General features: G+C 47.6%; 1 protein-coding gene across 6 annotated transcripts; it reads left to right on the forward strand.

The window, feature by feature from the left end:
- The first annotated feature begins 8 nt into the window (after positions 1-8).
- WDR73 (WD repeat domain 73) lies at positions 9-17,105 on the forward strand. 6 transcript variants are annotated; one of them, XM_036231908.1, is made up of 9 exons: positions 9-851; positions 1,397-1,464; positions 1,775-1,863; positions 3,224-3,312; positions 3,899-3,960; positions 7,792-7,956; positions 8,316-8,681; positions 9,693-16,411; positions 16,552-17,105. In XM_036231908.1, exons 1-8 carry the CDS (start codon positions 811-813, stop codon positions 9,926-9,928), a joined length of 1,116 nt encoding a protein of 371 aa, XP_036087801.1. In that variant the 5' UTR covers positions 9-810; the 3' UTR covers positions 9,929-16,411; positions 16,552-17,105. The 6 variants fall into 6 exon arrangements, with proteins under 6 accessions (XP_036087801.1, XP_036087800.1, XP_036087798.1 ...); XM_036231907.1 differs by having other exon boundaries at positions 9,693-16,115; positions 16,228-17,105; XM_036231905.1 differs by having other exon boundaries at positions 9,693-14,409; positions 15,959-17,105.
- Positions 17,106-24,596: the final 7,491 nt, after the last annotated feature.

Consider the following 24,596-nt stretch of genomic DNA (forward strand, 5'->3'; position numbering starts at 1 on the left):
GACTCAGGACTCCTCCTCATTCACTCATGCAGCAGGCAGGTACTCAACACTGCTGAATGCCAGGTCCTGCACCAGGTTTGGGGTTCTTACTGGCACAGGCAAGTCTCTTGTGTTTCCTTACCCGTAAAAGAGAGCTACCTACACTACAGGAGGATGGGTCTTTGCTTTCCTATTAATTTCATCCTCATGCCAAGCTTTGAGGGGAGCACCCAGCGCATCAAGGGAGAGAGACCAGCTGGGATCCAGACCCCGCTGCCCTCTTACTGTTATCTCTGACCTTGGATAGGATTGCCAGAATTAGCAAATAAAAATACAGACCACCCAGTTAAATTTACACCAGCGGCCTCCTGTACTGAAGGGGAACATATCATTTTAACAAATAAGATCTCCTAAGTTGCACGGACACATAAGAAAAAATAAGAAAATTAATAAGAAAAAAATATTCGTTGTTTATCTAAAATTCGAATTTAACTGGGCGTCCTGTATCACATCTGGCCATGGCCCTCTAATCTACAAATACCCGGACGTAAAACGAACGGTATTTGGACCCTCAGGCCTCGCCCAGAGTTGACATCCTGGGAATCCCGGATTTTACATCATTTTTCCAGAGATTTTTGCCAGGAGAACCCCAAAAGTAGCTGGGCGAGAGCACAGCATGTGGTTGACGGGGTTCGAGCAACTTAGGCCCCGCCCCCTGACGTGAGGGCACGCCCCCGGCCCCGAGCAAGTCTCGTCCACTCCTCGCGAGAGGGCTGCTCCTGCCCTAGAAGCCTCCGAGACGGAAGTGGGGTACCGGAAGCGACAGTTGCCATGGAACCCGCGGAGGACTGGCTGGTGGAATCCTTGCGCTTGTAAATCGTGTGGTCCTGGGATGGGGAATGCGGAACTGCAGCTGACCTGGCGGGGGGATGGGCACGAGGCGGACCACGTAGGGAAACCTGGCGTGGGCCGGGCCGGCGCTGGCTGTGGGGCGGGACCTTACGAAGAACCCCGCCTGGGCCTCAGCTCCCGCTTCTAGGAAATGGCACATTCCTGTGTGCACAAGTTGTGTGAGGTACTAGTAAGAGCAGTACTTGCCGAGGGTGGTAAGTAGTTAATTATTTTGCGCCGGCCTCTGAGTCGAACCCTGAACAGATTATCTGCTTCCTCACGTCAAGCTTAGGAAGCCTGGGTACTCAGAGAGTTCCATTTTACAGATGAGGACCAAGGCCCAGGGAACTTGTGACTGGCCTAGTCCCAGTCACACAGGGGTCAAAATGTGTAACAAGACTAGATCCCCGGTCTGCCTGATTCCAGAGCCTAGGCCCCCAACTACTGAACCATACTGCTATCTCACAGTGCTTTAAGAGCTGTAAAGTGCCATGCACTCTGTAACACTGTGTTTCCTGTCATGCAGGTACCAGGATTTTCATGCATTCGACCTTTCAGGAGCCACTCGGGTACTTGAATGGATTGGTGACAAAGGTGAGAGATAGAATCCCCTTCCTCCGGCTAGGACTCAGGAGCTCAGCCCAAAAGGATCCTGTCCACTTTTCCGGGAGCCTGAGGGCCTCTTAGTCATCCGTACCAATTATGTACCCTATCAGCACTTATTAAGATCTACATCTTTTCCATCCCCCAGTACAAGGCTGCATGCATACCAATGGCAAAGGAATTTGTCTTTGCTTCGGAAGGTTTGGTGGAGTTTCTGGACCCAATTATGGTCCAGAATCTTTGTAGCAGTTTGTCATAGCTACTTCTTTTTTGTTTTGTTTTGTTTTGTTTTTTATTCTAGGAATATTTGTTGCTGGCTATGAAAGCCTGAAAAAAAATGAAATTCTTCATCTGATGTTGCCACTCAGACTTTCTATAAAAGAAAATCAGGTAACTTGAAATATAAATGCTGAGTATATATATCTACTTTTACTCATTTATTAAACTTTTATGGAGCTCTTTATTGTCTAAATGTCCTGGGTACTAGAAAGAAAGAAACAAGCACTTGGACTTGCCTTTTTAGGCTAAAAGAGGGAGGCAGATATGCACAGAGATAAGTGCTAAGGAATGTCCTGTGATTTGCAGAGGGCTACTAGAGGAAGAGGTCAATGTTACTTTATCAAAAATAGATTTAGGAAGCCGTCAGGATATAGAGGGTGGTTGAAACCCTTAGAATGGTTAAGGTCACCTAGAGTGAATGTGTACTATATTAGGAATACGAGAAGATGGCTAAAGACAGAACCTCAGGGAATACATTTAAGGAATGGGTAGAGAAAGATGAACCCACAAGGATTACTCTGAAGTAAGAATCTCAGAAATGGTCAGTGTTTCAGAAACCAAGAGAAGAGACTGTGTCAAAAAGAAAAGAGTTGCTAGCTGTCTGATGTGCTATAAAATCATTCTGAGTCATCTGATAGGGCACTCTGGGCCCTGTTACCCTGGGGGAAATTTCCTGCCTAGTTAGTGCTCTTGATTTCCCCATCCCCACCACTCAAGTTTGAGCCAGTAGCCTGCCCAGACTGAGCCCTAGTGAGAGACCTGACTTACTCACCACTGGCTTTTCCTCTTCTTGTGCGGCCTCCTTTTCCCCTGCCTATAGTTCTTCTCATGGAGGTACTAGAATCTAGCAGCTAAGAACATGGACTTGGTAGATAGACTTGGGTTCACATTCTCAGCATAATTCCTGTGTGATCTTAGAAAAGTTGCTAAAGCTCCCTGTGCCTTAGTTTTATCATTTTAGAACAGGGGTAATTCATAGTACCTGCATCACAAGGTGGTTGTAAAAATGCAACATGATAAAGTAGATAAAGCACTAAACACAGTGTCTTATATAGTAGATGCTGGATGATTGGGAGTTATATTTTTATTGCTAGAAGAATAGGTGGGAGGTAGTGGAGAAGTGGGGATATGTTCATTGGCTGATACATTCCAGCTTTCTTTGTTGAAGCTGCTAAGCCTCTGTGACTCCTCTAAGACCTAGAGGCTGACATTTAAGCTAGAGGGAGAAGGGCTGGTGAAAGGTTTGGAGAAGGGTTTTGGAAAGAAAGGAAACTGTCTATGTAGGCAGCTAAGACCAGCAGTGACAAATTAGTGGCGTTCTGAGGCTCTGCAGGGAGAAAAATCTGTTGCCAGCATAGTGGCGTTGGTGGCTTCCTGCCAGGCTGGGACCTGGCTCCTTACCTAGAGCTCATCTGAAACATTCCTTTGGGGAACACACTCTTATCTGATTGGCCACCTCTTTGTATTTTAGGGCTTATTCCCAGAAAGAGATTTCAAGGTATGCCATGGAGGATTTTCACACAGGTCTGTCTTTGATCTGAAGCACGTGCCAGACACCAGGTATGGTCAGCTCTGTCATCCAGACCTTCCTTTCAGGATGGAGTGGCTGGAAAAGTCAGGAGAATTGTACCTCTTTATCAGCACATGGGCGCACACACACACACACACACACACACACACACACACACACACACATCTGGAATAAGAATCTATTGCTTGCTGGTTTCTTGGTCCCTCAGAGACCTTTTGACTACTATAACTCACAGATCTCTGGAGCTGCTCTAGGAAATAGGGAGAAGGATGCTACTAGTTTCTCAGAGAGCTGATAGTAGGTGACTGGGGATAATAGCTCAGCTGGCAGAGGCTGAGAGTCTTATCAGGGCTGTGTTTTCAGGCTCCATGCTGGTGTCCTCTCTAAGACACATTATACTACATGGAAGCCTTGACTCTCCACGAGCTGTGGGCCTGTCCTAAAGTGGGGTGAGCCCTCTCTTCCTCTGGTCTGGACGATGTTTCCTGTAGTGAGCTTTCCTTGGGTGGGGCATGTAGGATCCCAAGCCAAGTGGGCTGGAGAGGGGAAAGGTTGGGAGTGATATGGGTGAGCTCCCCACTCTCTGGACTGAGATTTCCTTTCCATCCTGAATAGGTTGCTGGTGACCAGTGGCCTTCCAGTGGCCTTGCAGGTGTGGCGGGTCTCAGAGGACAGTGGTGAGTGAATGTGACTTGGCTGACACTCATATACCTCCACCCGCATATCTGAGCCAATTAGGAAGTAGACTCAGAGCCAGGTCAAAATTAAAATGCAGTGTCTACTCTAATGCAGGCAGAGGTGAATTGGCAACCACGGCATGGCACGCAAGCCCAAAACGGAGCTTCCTGTAACTTGCTTCAGGAATTGAGTTTCCCAATCCAGTCATAGGCAGAGCTCCTAGTGAACTACCTCTTCCTCAGTCAGGGACAGAGGCGAAGGCAGAGCTTGGGCCACTTGGAGGAGGTCACTTCTCTTTGCTAGCCTCAAGGAAGGAAAGCAGCGAGTGAGCAAGATGCTGGGCTGACCAGTCTCCCACTCAGAGAAGTCACTCTTCTCCCCAGTAGGAATGGGAAAGGGGCAGGAGGCGTGGATTCGTTCCCTCCGGGAGTGGAGGAGCCTGCCCTGGTGGGGAATAGCATTCCCTCCAGCAGTGGGTTTGCCCTTTCCTTGGCAGAGACAGGTGCCAGAGCCTGCAGCCCTGACCCAGCCCTTCCATTTCTCCTTCAGTCAGAGCACTGTCAGCCTGCAGGGAGGTGTGCCTGAAAGGTGAGGGCCACTGCCCTTTGCTTGTATGATCCTCTTCCCAGGGGTCCCTGTACCTGTCACATGGGTGCTTCCCAGAAACTGGCTGCAGCTATTGGCTTCTTCCTGTGTCACTGCTTCAGAAAGGCAGTTCCTATACTCATTTGCTTTCAGGTCGCTGACCCTCTTGGCCTTCCTTTGTTGTTTCTTCTTTTTGTTTTATGCTAGAGCTTCCAGATGTTTATATCACATATAGTTACTATTTTTCTATAATTTTACTGAAATTCACACATTCAAAAAAGTATACAATTCAGTGATTTTAAAATTAAATAACCATCACTATCAATCAGTTTTAGAACATTTTCATACCCCAGGAAGATCCATCATGTCATTTACGATTAATGCCATGCCCACACTGTGCCCTGGGCAACTAGTAATCAACTTGCTGTCCCTATAATAGGTTTGCCTTTCCTGGGCATTTCATATCGATGGAATCATATACCATGCGGTCTCATATCTGGCTTTTTTCACTTAACATAATGCTTTTGAAGTCTGCTGTGACATGCCATGTCATAGCATGTATCAGTAGTTTGTTTCTTTTTATGGCTGAATAATGGTCCGTTGTCTGGATATACTACATTTGTCTATCCATTCACTGGTTGATGGGTCTGATTTTTGGCTGTTACGAATAATGCTGCTATGAATATTCGTGTATAAGTCTCTGTGTGGTCATATGTTTTCATTTCTCTTGGGTAGACACTTAGGAGTGAAATTGCTGGGTGATATGGACTCTCAGTTCTGTTCTTTTGATCTTTTGGTCTCTCCTTCTGCCGGTAACTTGAAGCTCGCCTAAAAATAGGCTGAGTCAGGCAGTAGTAGTTTCAGGATGAGAGGGAGATAAATCTTAACTAACCACTTGGAGGCGCCTTCACATTGCCTGTTGTCCTGACAGTGCCCAGGTACGAGGCACTGGTTAGAACTTGTAGCCCCAGGCCTAGGGGAGCAAATGGCCCAAGAGGGCTTGCTCTGACATTCCTATGGGAGTAGCAAATCAGATAAAGAGTTATCTGCCCCTAGATATCAGTGCAGAACATTTCAGAGCTTGGCCAAGGCTGGCCAGCTGTTTTCCTAGAAACCTAAAAGCATAGTGTTATCTTAGTGAATTTTCCAAAGTTCATTTTTGACCTACAGCTTTGATGTCTCAGAAACCTGATTTTGTCTGCACGTCCAGAACACATCTCATCCGTTCATAGGGGCAGATGTACTCACCGGATTCACAAGTCTGCTGCATAAGCCAGAATACAATTTCATTTATAATGAAAAAATAAGTATCCCTAAAAGTGAAATATTCCAGGTCCTTATTCCTTGCCTGTAGAAGACTTAACCTGCATGAGAAACATAACCATCACAAGAGGAATCATTTCAGAGGTTTCCAGGTGGTGTTTTCATCAGCTGTCTTAGGCAGAAAGTGTCCAGTGTGCGAAGGCATCACTGGCTAGGCCCACCTGGTATCCCAGCCCCTTGCCGGTGCCTGAGGCCTCTTCTCACACCTAGGGCTGTGGAAGCCACTGGGTTGAGTTGTCACTTCCACTTTGATGTTAACTATTCCGTCTGCCCTGGACAGGCCCCAGCGCTTTCTTGGCCTCCTAGGCTGATCAGCCCCTCTCAGGTGTTAGTGCATTTGCTCGGTAGTACAGATCTGGGTGCCATCCTGACCCCTTAATGGCGTGCCTGCCTCTGCTCCGCCCCATTCCGTGCTGGTTTAATCTTTAGGCACAATCTTCTTTGTCTAATTGCCAAGTTCTTGGAGGTACCTCCTTGTGTCTCTTGCTTTGATTTGTAGTGGTTTCTCTTTTCAGTTTGGGACTGGTTTGGAAAATGTGATACGGATTTCCTAGAGGAGGGCATTTTACCTGAGACTAGAGAGAAGAGGAAGATACTCGTATTTCTTTCCTGTTGTAATTATAGAGCAGCTCTCGTAGGGCTCCGAAGCCTTTGTTTTCCACTGTTTCTTAGAAGTAGATCTCTGAAGCCTTTCCTTTGGCCTCCTCCTTTCCGCTATCAGGAGACAGATCACATCTGAGAACCATCCCCTGACTCAAAGCAGCGGTTTCTGGGGAATCTGTTGGAGGCTCCTCAGAGCGAGGGCAGAGGGAAAGGGCAGAGTGAGCCACTTCAGTGTGGCCCTGGAGGTCAGGAAGATCTGCCAATGAGCCACAGCCTCATTGGCACTCCCCAGGGGCAAACTCTGGTCCTGAGGCTCAGCTGCCATGTCTGCTCAGGACCTCTGCAGTTCCTGTGGTAGGAGCAGGTAAGTTGAGCAAATCTGAGTTCAGCCCACCAAGAGCCCACAGGCTTGGGGGGCAGTAAGCAGCCCAGCCCGTATGTGCCCTTGGAGCTCTCTCGAGGGGACTTGCTGTATAAGCTGTGTCGGTGCTCCTCTCATCCATCCCTTCTTCCTGCTGACTCTTATAGGTATTGGAATTCAAAAAATACACCGATCTCTCTTTTCTTCAAAGTATGTAGGAACCCAGTAGTGAACCCCACTTAGAGCAAGAAAATATAAAATGGAAAACATGTGTCTTTCTTTAAGTAGTTTGTATCACAAACTATTTGTTCTGAACTTTGTTCTAAATGGCTCCTGTTAAGAAAAGCCTCAAATGTAGATGCGGAGACCAGAGCCTGCTCTGCTAAGCCAGCAGGCTGACACAAACAAAACTAAAATTTGATTCAACTTGAGGTCAGGTGCGTTTCTTCTATTCAGTGTAAAAAGGACGTGGGCTTTCATGTTCAGTTTACATTTGAAGACATTTGTGTTGTACCTTTACCCATAAGGCTTCAGCAAATTACTTAGGTCATAGAACATGTTTTTTAAAAAATGATACTCAAGAACTCTGTTCTTGTTATTTTCAATTAAGGTGTAAGTGACACCATCAGTGTGTTCTTTCCTTTTCTCTATATTTGTTCTCCACAAAACTGTAAAAAGCCAGAACCGCTTTGGGGGGTTTTGAGGTGGCGGCTCTGATTCGTTATCTTCCATTTGCAAAACAGTTCATAAGAAGAATTACACAGAAATTGAAGTGCTTCTGACAGTTTCAAAATGTAAACATAAGAGAGTGTTTATGTCTCCATATCCTCTGTTGCCAACTATCAGCTCCTTCCTCCTTGACCTTCTGTAAACAGAGGAAGACTACTGACCAGCTTTCACCATGTACTATTTTAAACTATTAATATTCTGGATTTTTGCCTCTTCCACATTCCTTCAGATATCATTGAAGCTGTCAGCACTATTGCTGTGCACGAGAAAGAGGGGCATCTCTGGCCTCGCGTGGCCGTCTTCCCAGCAGTGGCACCCAGAGTCCTCCACGGGGCGCGGCTCAGCAGTCTGCAGGTGGTGGATCTGGAATCCCAGAAGACCATGTATACCTCAGGTACAGCATGGATCGCCCTCTCCGGCTCCACCAGGCAGTACCCGCTGCCCTGCCCTGCTCAACCACATTTGAACTGAATTCAACCCTGAATGCCAGAGACTGGGGACACAAGATGAATGAGAAGCAAGCCCTGGCCTCAAGGGGTTCCTGTTCTGGGACTGGGGGAGGCCGTCCTGGGGACCAGCATCCACCCAGCTGAGTGGAATGTGGCAAGATGAACAGGAGAGAGCAGATGTGGTTCATTCTTCTTGGGACTGGGGAGGTGTCCCAGAGGAAGGGGCTTTTGACCAGCCTGCTCTACCAAATTGCCAGACCCATCCGACTCCAGCAGCCTTTGTCTTTCACCCTCTGGCTTCCAGGTGTCAGTGACAGCGAGGAGCTAAGTAGCCTGCAGGTCCTGGACGCAGACACCTTTGCCTTCTGCTGCACCTCAGGCCGGCTGGGGCTTATAGACACCCGCCAGAAGTGGGCCCCATCAGAGAATGGCAGCCCCAGCCCTGGGTCTGGTGGAGCAAGGTGGTATGCAGAAGTTGGGGGCACGGTCCAGGGCCCTGGGCCCAGCTTCGCCAGTCTCTGTTCAGATGGCCAGCTCTGTCTCGTTGACCCCCGTGATTTTTGTCATCCTGTGAGCTCAGTCCAGTGCCCAGTGTCCACACCTAGCCCTGACCCAGAGCTGCTGCGAGTGACTTGGGCTCCAGGCCTGGAGAACTGCTTGGCCATTTCAGGTACCTCTGAGCAGGTTTTGTGTCTGTTGTGTGGGTTTCCCTTCTGGTGGGCTGGATGGTGCTCGGGAAGGAGCCTGAAGCCCCATAGTAAATCTGGCCGCAGAAGTTAAAGTTGCTCACAGAGAAGCCCCACATTAACTCTCCAGGTCCTCAGAGGCGGGCCCTTCCCCACTCTGGCCTTTCCTGCCCTTACCAGGAATTCCGTTCTGAGGTTGGTCGAGAGGCCTTCAGATAGTAAGGCAGTGGGACAGCCATGACTGTACCAGAAAAAGGTGGTAGGACCTCAGGGGTGCTCCTCAGGATACTTGCTTTCTGAACTGTAGCAAGCCCCCTCGCAGCCATATCTTGGGTCTGGCCTGGCAGCATCTATTTGAATGGGGGAACTTAATGAAGGTCGCTAAAGGCCAATGGGAAGGTTCCATTGAGAGAGGAAGAGGTTAAAAGAATAGTCGAGAGAGCAAAAAGTGATACTTGGTAATGGCAGGGTCCAGGAAGGGCAGAAGAAGCAAGCGTGGATAGAGAGACTGGCTCTCCATTAACAAAAGACAGCAGGATGGACTGAGTGTGGGGATAGCTAGGTCGTGGGGGGGACGTGGGACTGTTCCAGTAAAGGCTTCTTTTTCCCCACTAGGAGACAGGCCATCTGCTGAGAGGGACCCTGATGGACAATGATTAGAATTTGGGGCAAGTGGAAAGGTTTGAAAAAGTCTCTTAAGCCTCAGTTTTCTGGGGTAAATATTAAGAACTTCACACAGTTGTGAGGATTAAAAGAATGTATGTTCAGGATTAGCTTCAGTCCTGGTACGAAATAGACATCCAACAGGTACTTGTCACATGTCCCATGGAGTCAGCAGCTGCCGGCATGAGGGCAGATGTCCATACCTTTCAGGTGGCCATTAAGTGTCTTTTTACTATTTGATTCCTCATCAAAGCCTGTTGCACCATAGAGCAAACTATACAAATGATTTTAGAGATTCAGTGTCAGCAATCTCTTTTCTTGTTCTTCCTCAGGCTTTGATGGGACAGTCCAGATCTATGATGTTACGTCTTGGGATGGAATGAAGGGCCAAGTAGAACCTCTGTTCACTCACAGAGGTCACATCTTCCTAGACGGCAATGGGATAGACACAGCTCCACTGGTCACCACCCACACCTGGCACCCCCGCAAACCGAGAACTCTGCTGTCTGCAGCAAGCGATGCCTCCCTGCATGTGTGGGACTGGGTGGACTTCCGTCCCTCCCACTGACCCCAGTATCTTCCTACCAGGCCTTTAGGATGAGGAGGAGCTGCCATGCATCAAGGGTACCGATTTGGGACTCAGGTGACTGCAGGTCCCTGTTACCGGCTGAGTGGTTTGGGCAAGTTAATGAGCCTCTCTTAGCCCCAGTTTCTTTATTTGTAACATGAGAGTAGTACCAACTACCTCACAGGGTTGTTGGGGCAGTCGGAGGTAATATATGAAGAAACACCCGGTAGGATGTGTGATACAGTAAAGATTTGGTGGTTTCTTAAAGTAGTCGTGTGCGACAGGATCCTGCTGCCTCCAGCACATTTCAGTCTAATGGGCTTTCGGCACATAGGCATCTCAGAGGCCTGAGAGAGACGCCGCCCTTCCCAATGCACTGTGGGAGGGATTCTCAGGCTTGCTGTAGACCATACACGATCATCCCCTGTGCACTGACCTTACAGCCCAGCCCCCATGTGCGCTATACCTCCCAGCAGTTTATACAATTGGGAGACTGACATACAGTGATAGAGACACCCATGTTGGAGTCAGACAGATGAGAGCCCAAGTCCTGCCTCTGTGCAGTTTCTCCCCTCTGTGAAATGGACGTAATCCTAGCACCAGCTCACAGCGGCCAAGAGGGTTAAATGAGACCCTGCAATGAAGTGCTCAGCACAAGGCCTGACACACTATAATACTCAGAAAATGCGACTTAGTATTTTCACTCTGTGTTCTGGACTGGAGGACTGATACAGCTGTGTTGAAGAGACTGTAAAGCTCTAGTCCTAGAGAGAAGTGAAGGAAGAAGGTCATGGTCTCTGGAGCTGGAACCAAGTTATCGAAGCGGGTGAGTGGGAGCCCCATCCTGAGCTGAATCAGTGGGGAAGCCTGAGTCATGCCCACCAGACCGTGGAATTGTAGGTCCATGTGGTCTAAGACATTCCTAATAGATCTTGATACGAATTTCCACCTAAGTAAAGTATTTTACATTGAAAAGAATGAGGTGATTTAAAATAATCCATGTGAGACTTATTTTCTGGCCATACGAAACTCTAAACTCAGATTTCCGGGATACGTTTTTGAAAGCCATTCCCAAAAGGGCTCTTTGAAAAGTCTCAAAAGCAGCAAACTGACGTCCTTTGAAGAGATTCTATTTTGGAGAAGCAGACACTAGGCAGAGCCACGTCTCATGGACAAGAAAGAGGACCGGGCTAGATAATAAGCAAGTTTTTGGTACTGTCAGCATTTATTTAGCCTTCCTTCCCATGTGCAAGACACTGCTCTGTGTGCTGTAAGTACATGGACATGAGGCTTTCTCAGGTGGCTTGAAGGCGGTTCTTAAAGGAAAACTCAAAGAACATCTTCAGTAGTGACAACAATATATAAAGGCCACAGCCCATCAAAGTGACTGCTCTTGACAGAAAATCCTTATTTGGGTAAGTTCTTTATGTTCTTAAAAAAAGACTTAATAATCATTCTATAAGTCTAATTAGATACAATCATACTATATCCAGATCATGCTTTGTTTTATAGTTGTTGGGTTTCTGGAAAGTAGTGGGAAAATATTTTTAAATCACACACACCAAGGAAACAATTTAAGAGGGAGAAACTGTTCTGTTTATTTCCAAGTACCATTCGCTCTGCACGTCAGAGTCCCTCCAGGGGCTCTGCTCTCAGACACCATGTCTCGGGGAGCTGTCGACTTGCAGACGGCCTCCCCTGGAGGACCTGGACCCCCGAGTATAGACTGGACCTAGTGCACTTGTCAGAGGCAGGTGATACAGAGGTAAACCCTCCACCTAAGACTAGTCTTCTTAGTGCCATGGTTCTTAGTTACTGCTCTGGACATATTTACAGACAGAGATGGCTTTATCCCCTTAATTATCCTCGTTCACGATCTTTAGACCCATTCTCACATTTTTAGGATAAATATGAGCTCTGTGGCTTTTACAGCAGCTCCTCAGGCATTGGAGTAATTCCGCCATGCAAAAATTCTTTTAGGTTGAATCATGAAGTTGCTGATATTGTAGATCAGAAACAGCAGTGTCATATGGTTCAACCTAGTATATTGAGACAAAGAATAGCTTACGATTTAGAAAGTCAACCTCTAGTGATCTTTTCTCCCTCCCCCAAATATAATAAGGTGTTTTCTCTCAAGTAACCCATGTAAATCCTAAGAAAAAGAATTGGGGAAATGTAGACATCCATGGCCCTAACCACCCTCCCATAGGAAAAAACAATGGAAGACCTTTAAAAATAGTTTTAGTTAATAAATCCGTATTTAGCCCGGTGCTGAGAAGGAACAGCTCGGCCATTACAGGCTCTACAGCTGACCCTGCTATTGTCACTGCCATTAGCACAGGAAGGCAGAGCCTCCCCTCGTCTTTGAGGGAGGATCCCAGGGACAAGAATCTCACCCTCATATTACCAGCCTGCAAAAACTAAGGCACGGAATTACAGTGAAGACACTGAGATAGTGCTGCTGTCACATTCAGAGCTAGTCTCAAAATTCTCTGGAAATCACCTTCCGTGCCAACAGGCTGGATAGGAAAGCCCTGAGTAGTATTTCAAAAGGCAAGTGAGCATTCAGTGAGAGAGAGAAAATAAGATCTATTGGGCTGGGATCTGTATCCCCTCTCTCCATCCTTCTGGGTTGTCGTGTTATAGAGCAAGGGGCAGTATAGACCCCTCGTGAGGACAGATACCTTAGTACCTTTAAAGACATTGCCCTCTGTGTAGAGCCTCTCTCCCACGTGGTCTTCCTATGTGCACTAAAATGTGAACTGTTGTTGAATCACCTCCCACCCTCACTGCACTCGTAGAGTATTTCTGTTGTGTGGGTTCTCTGGTGTGTGATTGGACTCAAGCTATGATTGAAGCTCTTCCCACATCCCCACATTTATAGGGTGTCTCTTTGCTTGAATTCGCCTGTGGGTGATGAGGTTTGAGTGGTCGCTGAAACTCTTCCCACATTTAAGACATTCGTAAGGTTTCTCTCCTGTGTGGATCCTCTGATGGCTCGTGAGAGTGGAGCTCTTACTGAATGTTTGCCCACTCTCAGGGCACTGGTGGGGTTTTTTCACCAGTGTGTGTTCGCCAGTATGCACTGAAGTGCAAGCTGTTGGTGAACCTTTTTCCACACTCACCACACTTATGGGGCTTCTCTCCTGTGTGGATTCTCCAGTGCATAAAAAGCCTTGAGCTCTGGTTGAAGCTTTTCCAGTGCTCCCCAGTTATGGGGCCTTTCTCCTGTGTGGACTCTGGTGTGCTGGGAGGTTAGAATGATCACTACAGCCCTTCCCACATTCAGGGCACTTGTAGGACTTCTCCCCAGTGCAGATGGTCTGGTGGCAAAACCAGATGTGAGCTTCGGCCAGAGCTTTTCCCACAAAGGCCACATTGGAAAAGGTTTCTTTTTGCCAATGTGGGCTAATCTGTGGACAACTGGATGTGAGCTCTGGCGGAAATTTTTTCCACAGTCACAACACATGTTGGATTTTTCTCCTACACAGCTTCCCTAAGTCTCTTTTTGGAGGAAAGGGTGATTCTTGTCCATCTTCAAGGATATTTCCCACTGCTTTTCTGCCTCGTATTCACCTTCCTAGCTTTTCCTCCAGTTAAGGTATTGATTGGGAAACGTCCACTTCAGCTCTTTCTAATAATCCCCAGGGAATTCTACTTCCTGTGAAATGTCCTGGCTTGAATTCTCATTCTCTGTCCTTGTTTCAAGATCTGAAAGAATGAAGTGAAACTGCAAGTGTAACCGATTTTCTGAATTCAGAAGAATGGAAACAATGTGAAAGAGGTCTTTACCAGACACTTAAAAAGAAGTCATAGATGTCAGCAGACAGAACATAGTCAACTCTCCATTAACCAGGGACCAGTCAACTGTAAGGTGGTGGAAGCATGGATAAGACCGGCAGACTTCTGGGTCTCACTCAACTATGAGAAATTCATCCCTCCAATCTGAAGTTGGCTGTAGTTTTAATTTGGGGTTATCCATGCTCCTTTATTTCTACCTACCTGGTTTAATGATAGTTATAGTTAAAATTCACGTAGAAATTTAAGAAGGAAACCATAAACACTAATTATTTGTTTGTATCTACTTTTCAAGGTAACTGAGGTTCAAAGTTAGGGGAACAGGCTTTTCAGTTCTCTCAATTCCCATGGTTTCAGGACCACTGAGAACAGTAAACCAGGAAGGCCAGATGCCTGGGTTCCTTTCCCAGCCCTTGCCCAGTGCTGGCTCGTCCATATTCAGAATTCCAAGTCCATCTTCTCTGTTGGTGGAATTACTAGCTTTCACTCATGTCCCACCTGCACAGGAAGTTTTCCAAATTTCCTTGAAGTCTCAGAAATCATCATACGAAAGTTCTTCATGTCTGTCCAACCTTGAGACTTCGACTTTGTCTGGCTGAGGAACTGGAATTCCGCTCACGGGAAAGCAAGAAGAGCCATAGAGTTCATCTGTAATTCCCTTTCTCTACTCTTACCTGGAAGTGGTAAGTGAAATGAGAAGAGGTCTTCAGAAGAAAAAGTTCAATGACTCAGGAAATGTACCCCTTTAAGTGAGAGTATGTGACAGTGAATACATCTATTTTAATAATTATAGTAACAATAATGAAAACTAACATTTGCGGGGTGCTAACAGTGCGCCAGTACCCTCTTAACAGCCTGCGGAGGTACATACTGTCACTGTCCATTTAACAGATGAGAAAATGGAGGCTCAGGATACTCAAAACAGCTTGCCCAGAACACAAGTCTTTAGGTGGCAGGCTATGGTATGTAGTACATGCAGAGTTCACATCTGTGGGGTACTTTAGATGGAAACAAACTGAAACTTCAACCTCTTCTCCTCTTTCTATGATACTGATACTGAAAGCAGGCACAGAGATCCCTCTGCTACAGAACAGAGCTGAACCCTCAGTGTGGCCTTTGTGAGTCCCCCAGGACTGTTGGTTCAGTGGGGGGTTGATTTTAACATTAAGGAGAAGTAAATAGTGTTCCTCTAAAGTCACCAATTTTCCTTCTGATAGGGCCATTCCAGGAACAGAGTAGTGATAGCAAAGTGACAGACAATAAGCATGTCTCCTGATTTACAGTCTCTGAGCTTCCCACATGACTCTCCCCCTATTCTGAGGGGCAGTGGTGGGAAGAGCTTACCACTGGGGTTCCCTGTCAAAGCCTGGGGAACATGGCTTCTGGGCTCCTGGGGCTCCTCTGCCATTTTATTACCATTCCATCCTCTGTCATAGCTCCCAGGACTGCCTTCTAGTTTTTGGAGTCCCCTCCATTGCAGAGAAGGTCTGCCACCCCTAAGGCACTGATGGTATTGGCAAGGGCCCAGGGACTCATCAGGTGTCCATCTCGTCATAGAAGGGGCAGGTGCCTGGCCTGTGTGTGCTCCTGGCTTTGCAGTAGTGGGTCTGGAAGTTTTTGAACCAGTGGTGACATGGCTCCAGAGTCCATAGGAAACCACATTCCTGCAGCTGCTCAGCCACAGGCCAGTACACCTGTCGTTTCTGATGGCAGGTGCCGAGTTTTTCATGGATCTCGGACTCACTGAGAATTTCCAGAGAAATCTTGGTTTCTTCATAGCCCCAGTGCACCCCTGCCACCTTCTCATCCTCCAGGCCCTGCCACTCCAGCTCATCCCATGTCTTGGCTTTTCTTAGGACAGGCACCTGGCGAGGCTGGACTCTTCCCTGCCCTCCCCACCCCCCCACCCACCCGCTAGGGAGCCTCTCACATGCTCCCTCCCTCTGGAACGTTGATGATCTGAGCTCTGTGGCTCTATATCCTCCATATGAGAGTTCACACTGGGCTTGTGAGTTGGAAAATCTGTTTGCAGGGAGACAAATAGAAGATGTCATGGTTTGGTGAATCTAATCCTAACAACTAAATACCAGGAAGGAGAGAGAGGAATTTAAAAAAAAAAAAGTCTAAGAGATTCTTGGGAAGGCTCAGTGCAAGTAATGTCAAGGAGTGTGAGAGAATTAAAAAAAAATCAGGCCCAAATCTCTAGCTACATATCCATGTCCACCTATCCAGGCACCTGCCAGAGGTGTTACCACCTTCCGAAGTCGGGCTTCAATGCAACACCCTCTGTGGACTCCAGAAACACCGTTCACAGCACTGATGATGGCATTAGATTTATATGTCTCCAAGTGGAATTGACAAAATGGATTTGAAAAACTCAACTCAAAAGGTCTGGAGTGGTGAATACCACAGAAACCTCATAGCTAATTTAGTTGTAAAGAAAGAAAGGCATTATTACCTAGCAAGGCTCCATTTGCAGATTTCTCCCAACTTATTTCCAGGTGGTTCCTCTGATCACCTCTGTGCCTCCTGGGAGAGACATACACAGCCACACCACCAAATGTCACCAACTCCTAAGAAAACAACACCCCTACTTAAAACACGCTACCATTGGATGAACTGCCTCTATACTGCCTGAATCAGAGTGCAGGGGACAAAATAGACTCAGAAGAAACTAACAAACAAGTGAGTTTCCTTTGGCTTTTAAATGGAATGGTGGAGGGGCGCACAGGAAGGGAGCAGGGGAAGAGAAAGAAAGGGAAGAAATAAGCTAACACTTACTGGACACCTATGCCCTGTGCTGGAAACCTTTCATACTTGTTTAGGTTATACAGTATGTGGCAGAGCTGGGATTTGAACACAGGGCTCTCTGACTCCGAAGCTCCCCCACCTGCACTACACAATCCTGCCTACCAAGATCCAGATACACAAAGAAGGACTGTTTCTTACCTCTCTTGTGGAAGGACTGGAGTTCTACCTTGGGACAGTGGTTCAGCTGTTCTCTGGTTCTGGCTGTGAGTGCTTCACCAGTGCCTGGAACAGACACATGGGTTCTGTCTGTGCTGACCTCAAATGGATGTTTAGGAAACCCAGTTCTGATCCTGAGGGTTCCCTCTCCTCTGAGAGTATCTCCTGTCTCTCTTCAAGAACTGGAGTGGTCAAAATTCTGTAGGCAGGATACAAGCAAAGGGGGAAATAAGTTTTACGCAAATCTCTGCAAGGGCAGGGAGGAGTGTGGATGTGTGGAAGACTTGAGAGAGATAAAGGGTGGAAGCAGGCCTACTGCAGGCTGCTCACCAGCTTTCCTGGGGCTGTTCCTGTCAACTCTTAGGCAAAACTCAAGAGATCCAATCAATAATAAAGCTAATTTGCAATAGGACGCAAAGATTCGGTAATGTCAATAGAGACCAGAGGAGCCCCTTGATTCAGGCTGGCTGTTGCTGAATGCCAGCTGTTCTTCAAAAAGAGAACAGCTTTTATGTGCTCTTCTGTGCTCCTGAGTGGTGCTCCAGCCACTTTAAGTGATTCTCATTTAAGGATCAACACTCGGAGTAGGCAGCATTGGGCATTCTCTGAGGAGTCAGTCTGAACTTGGGAGGAAAGTGGCAGCTAACAGGCCCAGGGGATAAACAGATTCCACTCAGACACAAACAGCAAAGTGCTACACATCCCCCACACTGCTGTTAACCCCAGGTGGCTCTGTCTCTCACGTTCCTCTATTTTAACTACTCAGCACTAATTTCCTGTATCTCACCTTGAGGGGAAATTTCATTTTCCCAGTGAGAACCTTCTGCCAGTTTCACTCTTCGAAGCCCCTCCCGTACTTGAGCCTGGATGTTGGTCCACAGCTACAGCCATTGTTCAGCTCAGAGAAGAACCTTTCAGCTGTGCTCTGAAGTTCAAACCCCTTCCTTTACCTCACTGGGAAGCCACCTTCAGATAGGGGTCACTACATAGAACTTGAAATTCTAGAACTAGAGGCATAACATGACAGAGTGAACTGTAGTGAAAACTACAAGTGTTAGCCCCACAGGATTTAGGTGAAGGAAAGAGCCTTCCTGTTCTCTCCTCCCCATGTCCTGGTGCCTGTGGAGTCTGGCCCTCTGTCACTGGGGACACAGCTCCAGAAGTTTGATAGAAGGGGTCAAGGACTGGTGATCTGGTTGGAAACTAGGACAGCTCGAAGCTCTATTTGCATAGCAGTTTACTTAAGGCTGAGAAAATGCCAGGTATCCATACTGAAGAATGAGTATGAGCTGCTGGATATAATAGGGACAATAAACAGCCCATCCCACAAGGCACTATTCAGTGTCACAAAGTGAATGTGCAGGGTAAGTCCGAGAGGGCGCTCAAGGTAGCAGTACCTTGGAGAGCAGCACCCTGCAGCGTGGCACCGGGTTGAAAGCGGTTCCAGGCCTCGGAGATTCAAATACTCTAACCAACTGCCTCCCCCCTGGCTGGATTCTCAGCTTTGGGCTATTTCAGGATTCCTCAGTCCTGGCATCGTAACTCACTCCTAAATAGGGAGGTTTACTCTGGTTAATGTTATAAGCTTTAAGAGCAAGGATGATAACAGACATACAGGATGTTAAGAGTTGGAAAGTTAACATACTCCTGCAGGAACTCTCCAAGCTGAAGCAGTCACGGCTCAGAGACTCCTCCTCCCAGGGACTTGCCCAAGGTCACATTGCTGGTTTATGGCAGGAAGTGGACAGTGGCTTGGGCCTTTGGCCGTGGACTGGATAACTGACCCGCAGAGCGTGATTTAAATTGCTCCGCAGGCGACATTCTCTGGATGTATGGGGTAAAGGCGGGCCCTGGGGACGGTGTCTCCTCGGTGGCTACGGAGCCAGGATCGTCCCCGCTGGGCTCTATGGGAGGCGAGAAGGAAGGCACCGTCAGCATAAGGGGCGCATCCTGCTCCGCGGTCTGCTCGCTGGACCTCGACCTGAGATGGTTGGACCCCAGATCTCGACCCGGCCACGGCCACCCGACGAGCGGGCCCAGGCCCCGGGTGAGAGCAGCTCCCGCCAGCCGGGGCCCTGCAACTAACTGGGCGGCCTGACCCCACGGCGCTCGAACCCCAGTCCAGACCCTGAGCCCGGGCACTCACTCGTACGGCCACTAAACACCGGAAGCAGAAACGCGAGTACCAGAAGGACTTGGGCATTCCAGGACTTCATTTCCCATAGGCCTCCGCCTGTGTCCGCAGACTGACAGCACCGTTAACCAATAAAATGTGAGGATGATTTAGGCGCCTATTTGTTTCGGACGAGTCATTGGTGACGGGTGGGACTTTCCTACACGCTGGATTTGGGGTCCCGAGCCACAACTACAGGTGGCCCTGCTTAGCTTCCCGGACTCTCTCGGAAATTGGGGCAATTGGCAGCCTGTCGCCCGGCGGTTCCGCGATACTGACAGTCCTTTCTAAAGCGTTTCCCTTAGAGCTGGGAGCGGGTAAATTTATTTACCTGTGTTACACAGGTAAAGAAACCCAGGCGGCTTAGGCCCGAGGCCTCTCTGTGAAACGGAAACTGCACTTATTTAGCCACAGAGGAAAGTACTTTTCTGGCGTGGTTGACCACTGTGGTAATGCTCCGCCACCTGAATCCGCCCCCTCGCCCAGCACACACGCTCGTCTTTCTTTCGTGTGTGCGCCTAGTTCTGAGGGACTGAGGACAGATTCCACAGACGCTCATTCAAACGTCAGGTGTGGAGCGTCTACTTGGGCCCAGCAAAACACTGTCTTAAGGAGTGCAGTCCAGCAAGGGACGCACTAAGACGCTGCAGTGAATAACCCAAGTAACTGCAACACATTGTGGTAAGTGCTAAATGGAGGTGCATTCAAAGTAAACGACTGGGAAGAAATACTGGAGGGACGCTGGAAGCGTCCAGCAGGGGAAAAGGTTCAGCCTCAGGGAAGAGGGGGCAGGAAACTATACTTTCTTGAACATCTACTTTGCATATTTTATATTGTGTGGATCTGACAACGAATACCGCCTAGCAGGTCTCGCTTCCTATTTAATAGATGAAAAGTTCGAAATTCAATCGCAGGTGGGTAAAGCGATTCACTGGACATAATTAGCTAGCTTCCTGTGGTGAGATGAGAGACAGGGTGACAAAATAGCTCTTCATAGAGTCAGTCCAGTTTTGAGTCTGAGCCGTGGAGATTTCTCCTCTTGTCTTAGGAACAGAAGTTTCTAGAGTGCTACTGTAGAAACAGGCCAGCACTCTGAGCATGCGCACACATCTAGCTTTCAAACCATTCCGTGGACCAGCCCAGAAGACCCACAGGGCTACCTCAGGGACCGGCTGGGTGGGTAAAACCCTGCCCAGAAGAGGGCTTCGCGTCTCCACCATTTAGTCACCAGAGCGGCTGTACTTTCACATATTTTCTGTTACTGTAAGGTTTCACTTGGAAGGAGGTTCTGTTTAAAAATAAATAAATAAATGAAAATTACCAATCCAAGTCTATGTTCCAGTCCCTTAACTCAGGAAGCTCCTGAGCACATGGAACTTTGACTGGAAGCAAAGTCAAGCAGGGAAAGAGTAGCCCTGAACACACTTCCCTTTTCAAAGAATGAGACTAAAGGACCCCAACAGTCTACAAACATGGGATGCTTTTCCCACTTGCAGTCCCTAAGAGGACAGTTGGTCTCAGAAACCTAGACAGGAACATTTTGTTGAAAACAGCTCCATCATAGCAATGTTCACTGCCATACAGAGCAGCTTACCTTTTCCCAGCAGCTTCTGGAATGGGAAGAGCTAGTATTGTCATCGGTTTTGCAGATGAAGAAAATTAGTCCCCCAGAACTGATGTGCCCCAGTCACACTTCTGGTTAGTGGCACTAATTAGTGTGTCTAGAACCAGTTTCGTGGGCTCTCAATACTCCATCCACTGCACCACAAATTTCAGGACAGGGCAGCTCCATTTGGGACAGAGAGGCAAATGTCGGCAGGTCAGTTTCAGCAAGAGTTTGGTTTCTAGATTATTGATATATTTAGAAAAACATTGCACAGAGGTGTTTATAAATAGTGCATAAGAAGAAAGAATTTTGAGATGAAGGAATTAAGTTTCTCCTCTGAGAGTTCAACTGATTACAGCCACACGTAATGAGTGGAGATTATTGTTGTGTAGGCCCACTGGATCCATGTAACTCGTTTAACCAGTGATACTAACATCTGCAGCAGGGGCAAGTTCAGCGGAGAACCCTGGAATAGTTAACAAGTCAATCTTGGGCATGAAGCAAACAGCATTTGGGGGGCAGGAAAGAGAAGTGGGACTTTGAAGTGCAGCATTTGTCCTGTGAGGGGGTTCATGGTTGGTGTCTACCTGCCCCTCACATGACCCCTTTCTTTCATTCCATGTTGATCAACCATTATCTGGTCATAAGACCACCATTTGTCACTCGAGACCAGGAATAAGGGGTGCTCTGAAGGTGGCTTAGTATAGGAGACCACCACTGTAAGTCAATAATAATTAAGGTTCTGGATTCCCTTGGACTCTTGGAAATTAAGTTAACTAGAGTCTACCACCCAAGGGCTGATCATCCCTGGTGTGCTGAGGAAATCCAGTCTCTGCACCCGAAAGGCTGAGAACCAGAACTCAGCTGTAGCAAATTTGCCAAGATGTGCCACTCGCTTAGGCCTCCTAGCAGGCACCCTTCCATCAGACACCAGCAGTGTAAAGAAACAGCAGAGACTCCATGCCTTATCTGGCCAAGCCTGTGAACCAGGGGAGTCCAGGCAAAGAGTTTCCTTGAGGGAGCCACGCCCTCCCCCAGCAGCAGTTGTACAGCTGCCTGGGGCATGTGAACAGATGGAAATTTCTTAGTTGGTACACTGGGAGGAGGGAGCCAAAGGCATGTAGACCCAGGAGCCACAGCCAGAGGCATGAGCTCAGTTGCACCAATGACTGGGTAGAAAGCCAAAGGGTATTAACCACAGTGAAACTCTCCACTAGCCTCTGAAATCTTGTCCATCTCAAAATCTGACCATCATCCATGCAGTTCTACTTCCACAGTCTCTGTGGTCTTGGGCTATTTTGTCAAGTGAAGAGGGTGTAAAAAAGGAAAGACTAATAATTTGTCCAGAGATTTGAAATAGCTCTCAGGCAGTAGAGAGGTTAACACTCCCCTGCACTTGAAAAACTCCAGGGCTGTCTGTGAGAGCTTGTGGGTGCAGCAAACCCAGCATGCTGGGCCCTTATCAAACTCCCTGGTTATGAGACAGGACCCCATGGGGGATAAAGGGCTGTGAAGAGTGGTCACATGCAAGGAAGGACCAATTACAGTAGTGGATCATCTTGATGCTAGCTAGGGAGAAGACAACCTAGTGGCCAATATATTGCTTTCATTCAAATATTTTGTTGTTTTCTCAATTTGTTCCTTAGGTATTTCTCATAATGCAGTGGAATGAACCAACTTCAGGACTAGAGTAGTTAAGCTACAGATGCTGGGTAAGTCACTTACTAACCTCCATCATAGGGCTGTTGTCAAGATTAAGTGAGACATGCATGTAAAGAGCTTGTGCAGAGTAAATGCTTTGTAAGTTGTGTTTCTGTAAACTATTGTGGCTTATTGTAAACTATAAGTGCAACCCAAAGGGAAGTAAAATTCCATGAAAAAAAGGAAGTCTCATTATGACCTGCCTCAAATGGTAAAACCTCTGGTAAGAATGAGGGTGTGTGATTAGTAGCAGAGCCGTGTCTACAAACAGGTCTGTCCAGCATCCAACACTCCATCATTACCATACTACAGACTTTACAACGGGGTTCGGTGATCCAGATACTGATTGGGAGGGGACCTGAGTGGGGACTTCTGGGGTGTTGCTAAATTGGTTCTTGATGCCAATGACACAAGTGTGCTCAATTTATAAAGACTCAATGAGCAGTACACTTTTTGGACTTTTGTTATGGTATATCTCGACCAAATGGTTAAAACAAGGGAATTAAAGGATAAGAGTAAGGTAAAGTGTCCCTAGTTTCACTGCTTGTCTTGGAAGAAGAGAAATAAATTACTATACAGATTTGGCTACAAAAAAGATACATAGTTTTTCACTGGCTTTTGATGATCTGTGACATTTCAAAAATATAAGTTGTTTCATTAGGATACCGGTTGGTTGGTTTTTATAAATGTCTTCATCTTTGTCTCCATTCACCAATAGCAACAGATCGTAACTTAGGCGAGCAGGCACTGAAGTTAAAACTAACATTTATACCATCTTACCAAAGGCAAGTGTAGAAAACCTAATCCATTTACCAGGTCAAAGTTTTGGGCTCCACCTGCCTCTTGCATTTTTATACATCTCCATGAAGAGAACTCAATTGGCAAAAATTACTGAGCTCCTCTGACCCTGAGCTGGCCTTGAGCTGGATGCTGCAGAGAATTTGGGATGTGAACATAAAATATAGAAGAGAGAGGTGGCAGAATCATGCAAGGGAGAGAGATGTATAACAGGTCTGTGCAACGAGAGTCACGGGAACTGAAGTTGGCGAGGGTAAGGGTGTGGTAGGTAGGGTTGGGCCTGCCAGAGAAGTGCAGGGGAAGCCTCATGGAGGAGGTGGTACCCAGGCTGAGTCTTCAAAAGATGTGCAGGTGTGCCCCAGGAAGATAGGGAAAACCAGCATTCCAGAAAAGGGTACAGAGTAAGATGAGGGATGAGGCAAGGCCGAGTGACGTACCTTCAGGGGGAGTTGCTAGAAGGCAAGGCTGGTCAGGGCATAGAGTGTGGTGAGGTTCCACAGAGGTCCCATCAGAAGGGCCTCATCTGTCCTCCAAGTTGCATGGTCTTTCTGTGGGTGATGGGGACCTCCAGAGGGTTTAAGCTGGGTAGGGACAGGTTCAAGTTGTATTGTAGCCGAATGCTCACACAGGCTACAACAGGGAAGATGAAGTAGCTGGAGACAGGGCTGGAGTGAGCTTGTGGCACCAGTTGGGGCTATTGTGGCAGTCAGGCAAGGATTCGAACTATACAGAGGGTTTGGGGCTGAGAGATGTTAAGCAGGGAGGCAGAATTTGTAGGGCTTGGTTCCAGATGGCTCTCAGGGATATGGGGGAGGAAGGAGGCTGTCCTTCTCACTAAGAGGAAATATGAGGAGGTAGGCAGGGAGTTGAGTTCTAGACAGACTGGATTTGAACAACTGCAGCAGGCAAATAAAGTTGCAAGAAGCTGCCAGTGGAGAGGGACAGACCAGAAATCAAGAGAGAAACTACCTGGTGGAATAAGGTCCTGATCCTGGAGAGGTGCAGACTTGGCTACAGGTAGAGATGGATTACTGTTAAACCGACGGCACCTCTCTAGGCTGAGCCTAGGGGTGAGGAAGGGAGAGGGTGCGGTATTAGAGAAATTTGTTGGTCTGTGAGTGGGACACTGAGGGAGGCCACACCTGACAGGTTCAACATTCTCAGTAGGTGAGCCAAGGGGAGCTGGCAGGCGTCTGAGGAGAATGGTCAAAGGGTACGAGGTAGCCTTTGTGGGAACTGGGAAAGGGAAGTGACCCAAGTCACACAAAAGACTTGCTGAGGTATATCTATGGGCCAAACTGAGGGTGAAACAGTTGCTTTTTTGTTTGTTTTTGCTTATCATTTATTGTATGTTTTTAATTGTCCCGTGGTCATTCCCATGAACTTAGAAATGAATCAGTGACAAAAACTCAGCCCCTAAACCTTTGTTACAGAGACTAGGTGTAATTGAGTTGCAGGCAGAGATGTGGCAGAAGTAGATCTGCCAAAAGGATGGGAGCTTCTTGATGTTTTTTAGGGGAAGGCCATGCCTTTCCACCTAACACAGAACCACATGAAGGCCTCTGTACACTGACCCCTTCTTGCCTCTGCAGACGCACTCTAGGAGGAAGAAGGACAGGCAGCGA

This window comes from Rousettus aegyptiacus, unplaced genomic scaffold (assembly GCF_014176215.1).
Source record: "Rousettus aegyptiacus isolate mRouAeg1 unplaced genomic scaffold, mRouAeg1.p scaffold_m13_p_14, whole genome shotgun sequence".
NCBI lineage: Eukaryota > Metazoa > Chordata > Mammalia > Chiroptera > Pteropodidae > Rousettus > Rousettus aegyptiacus.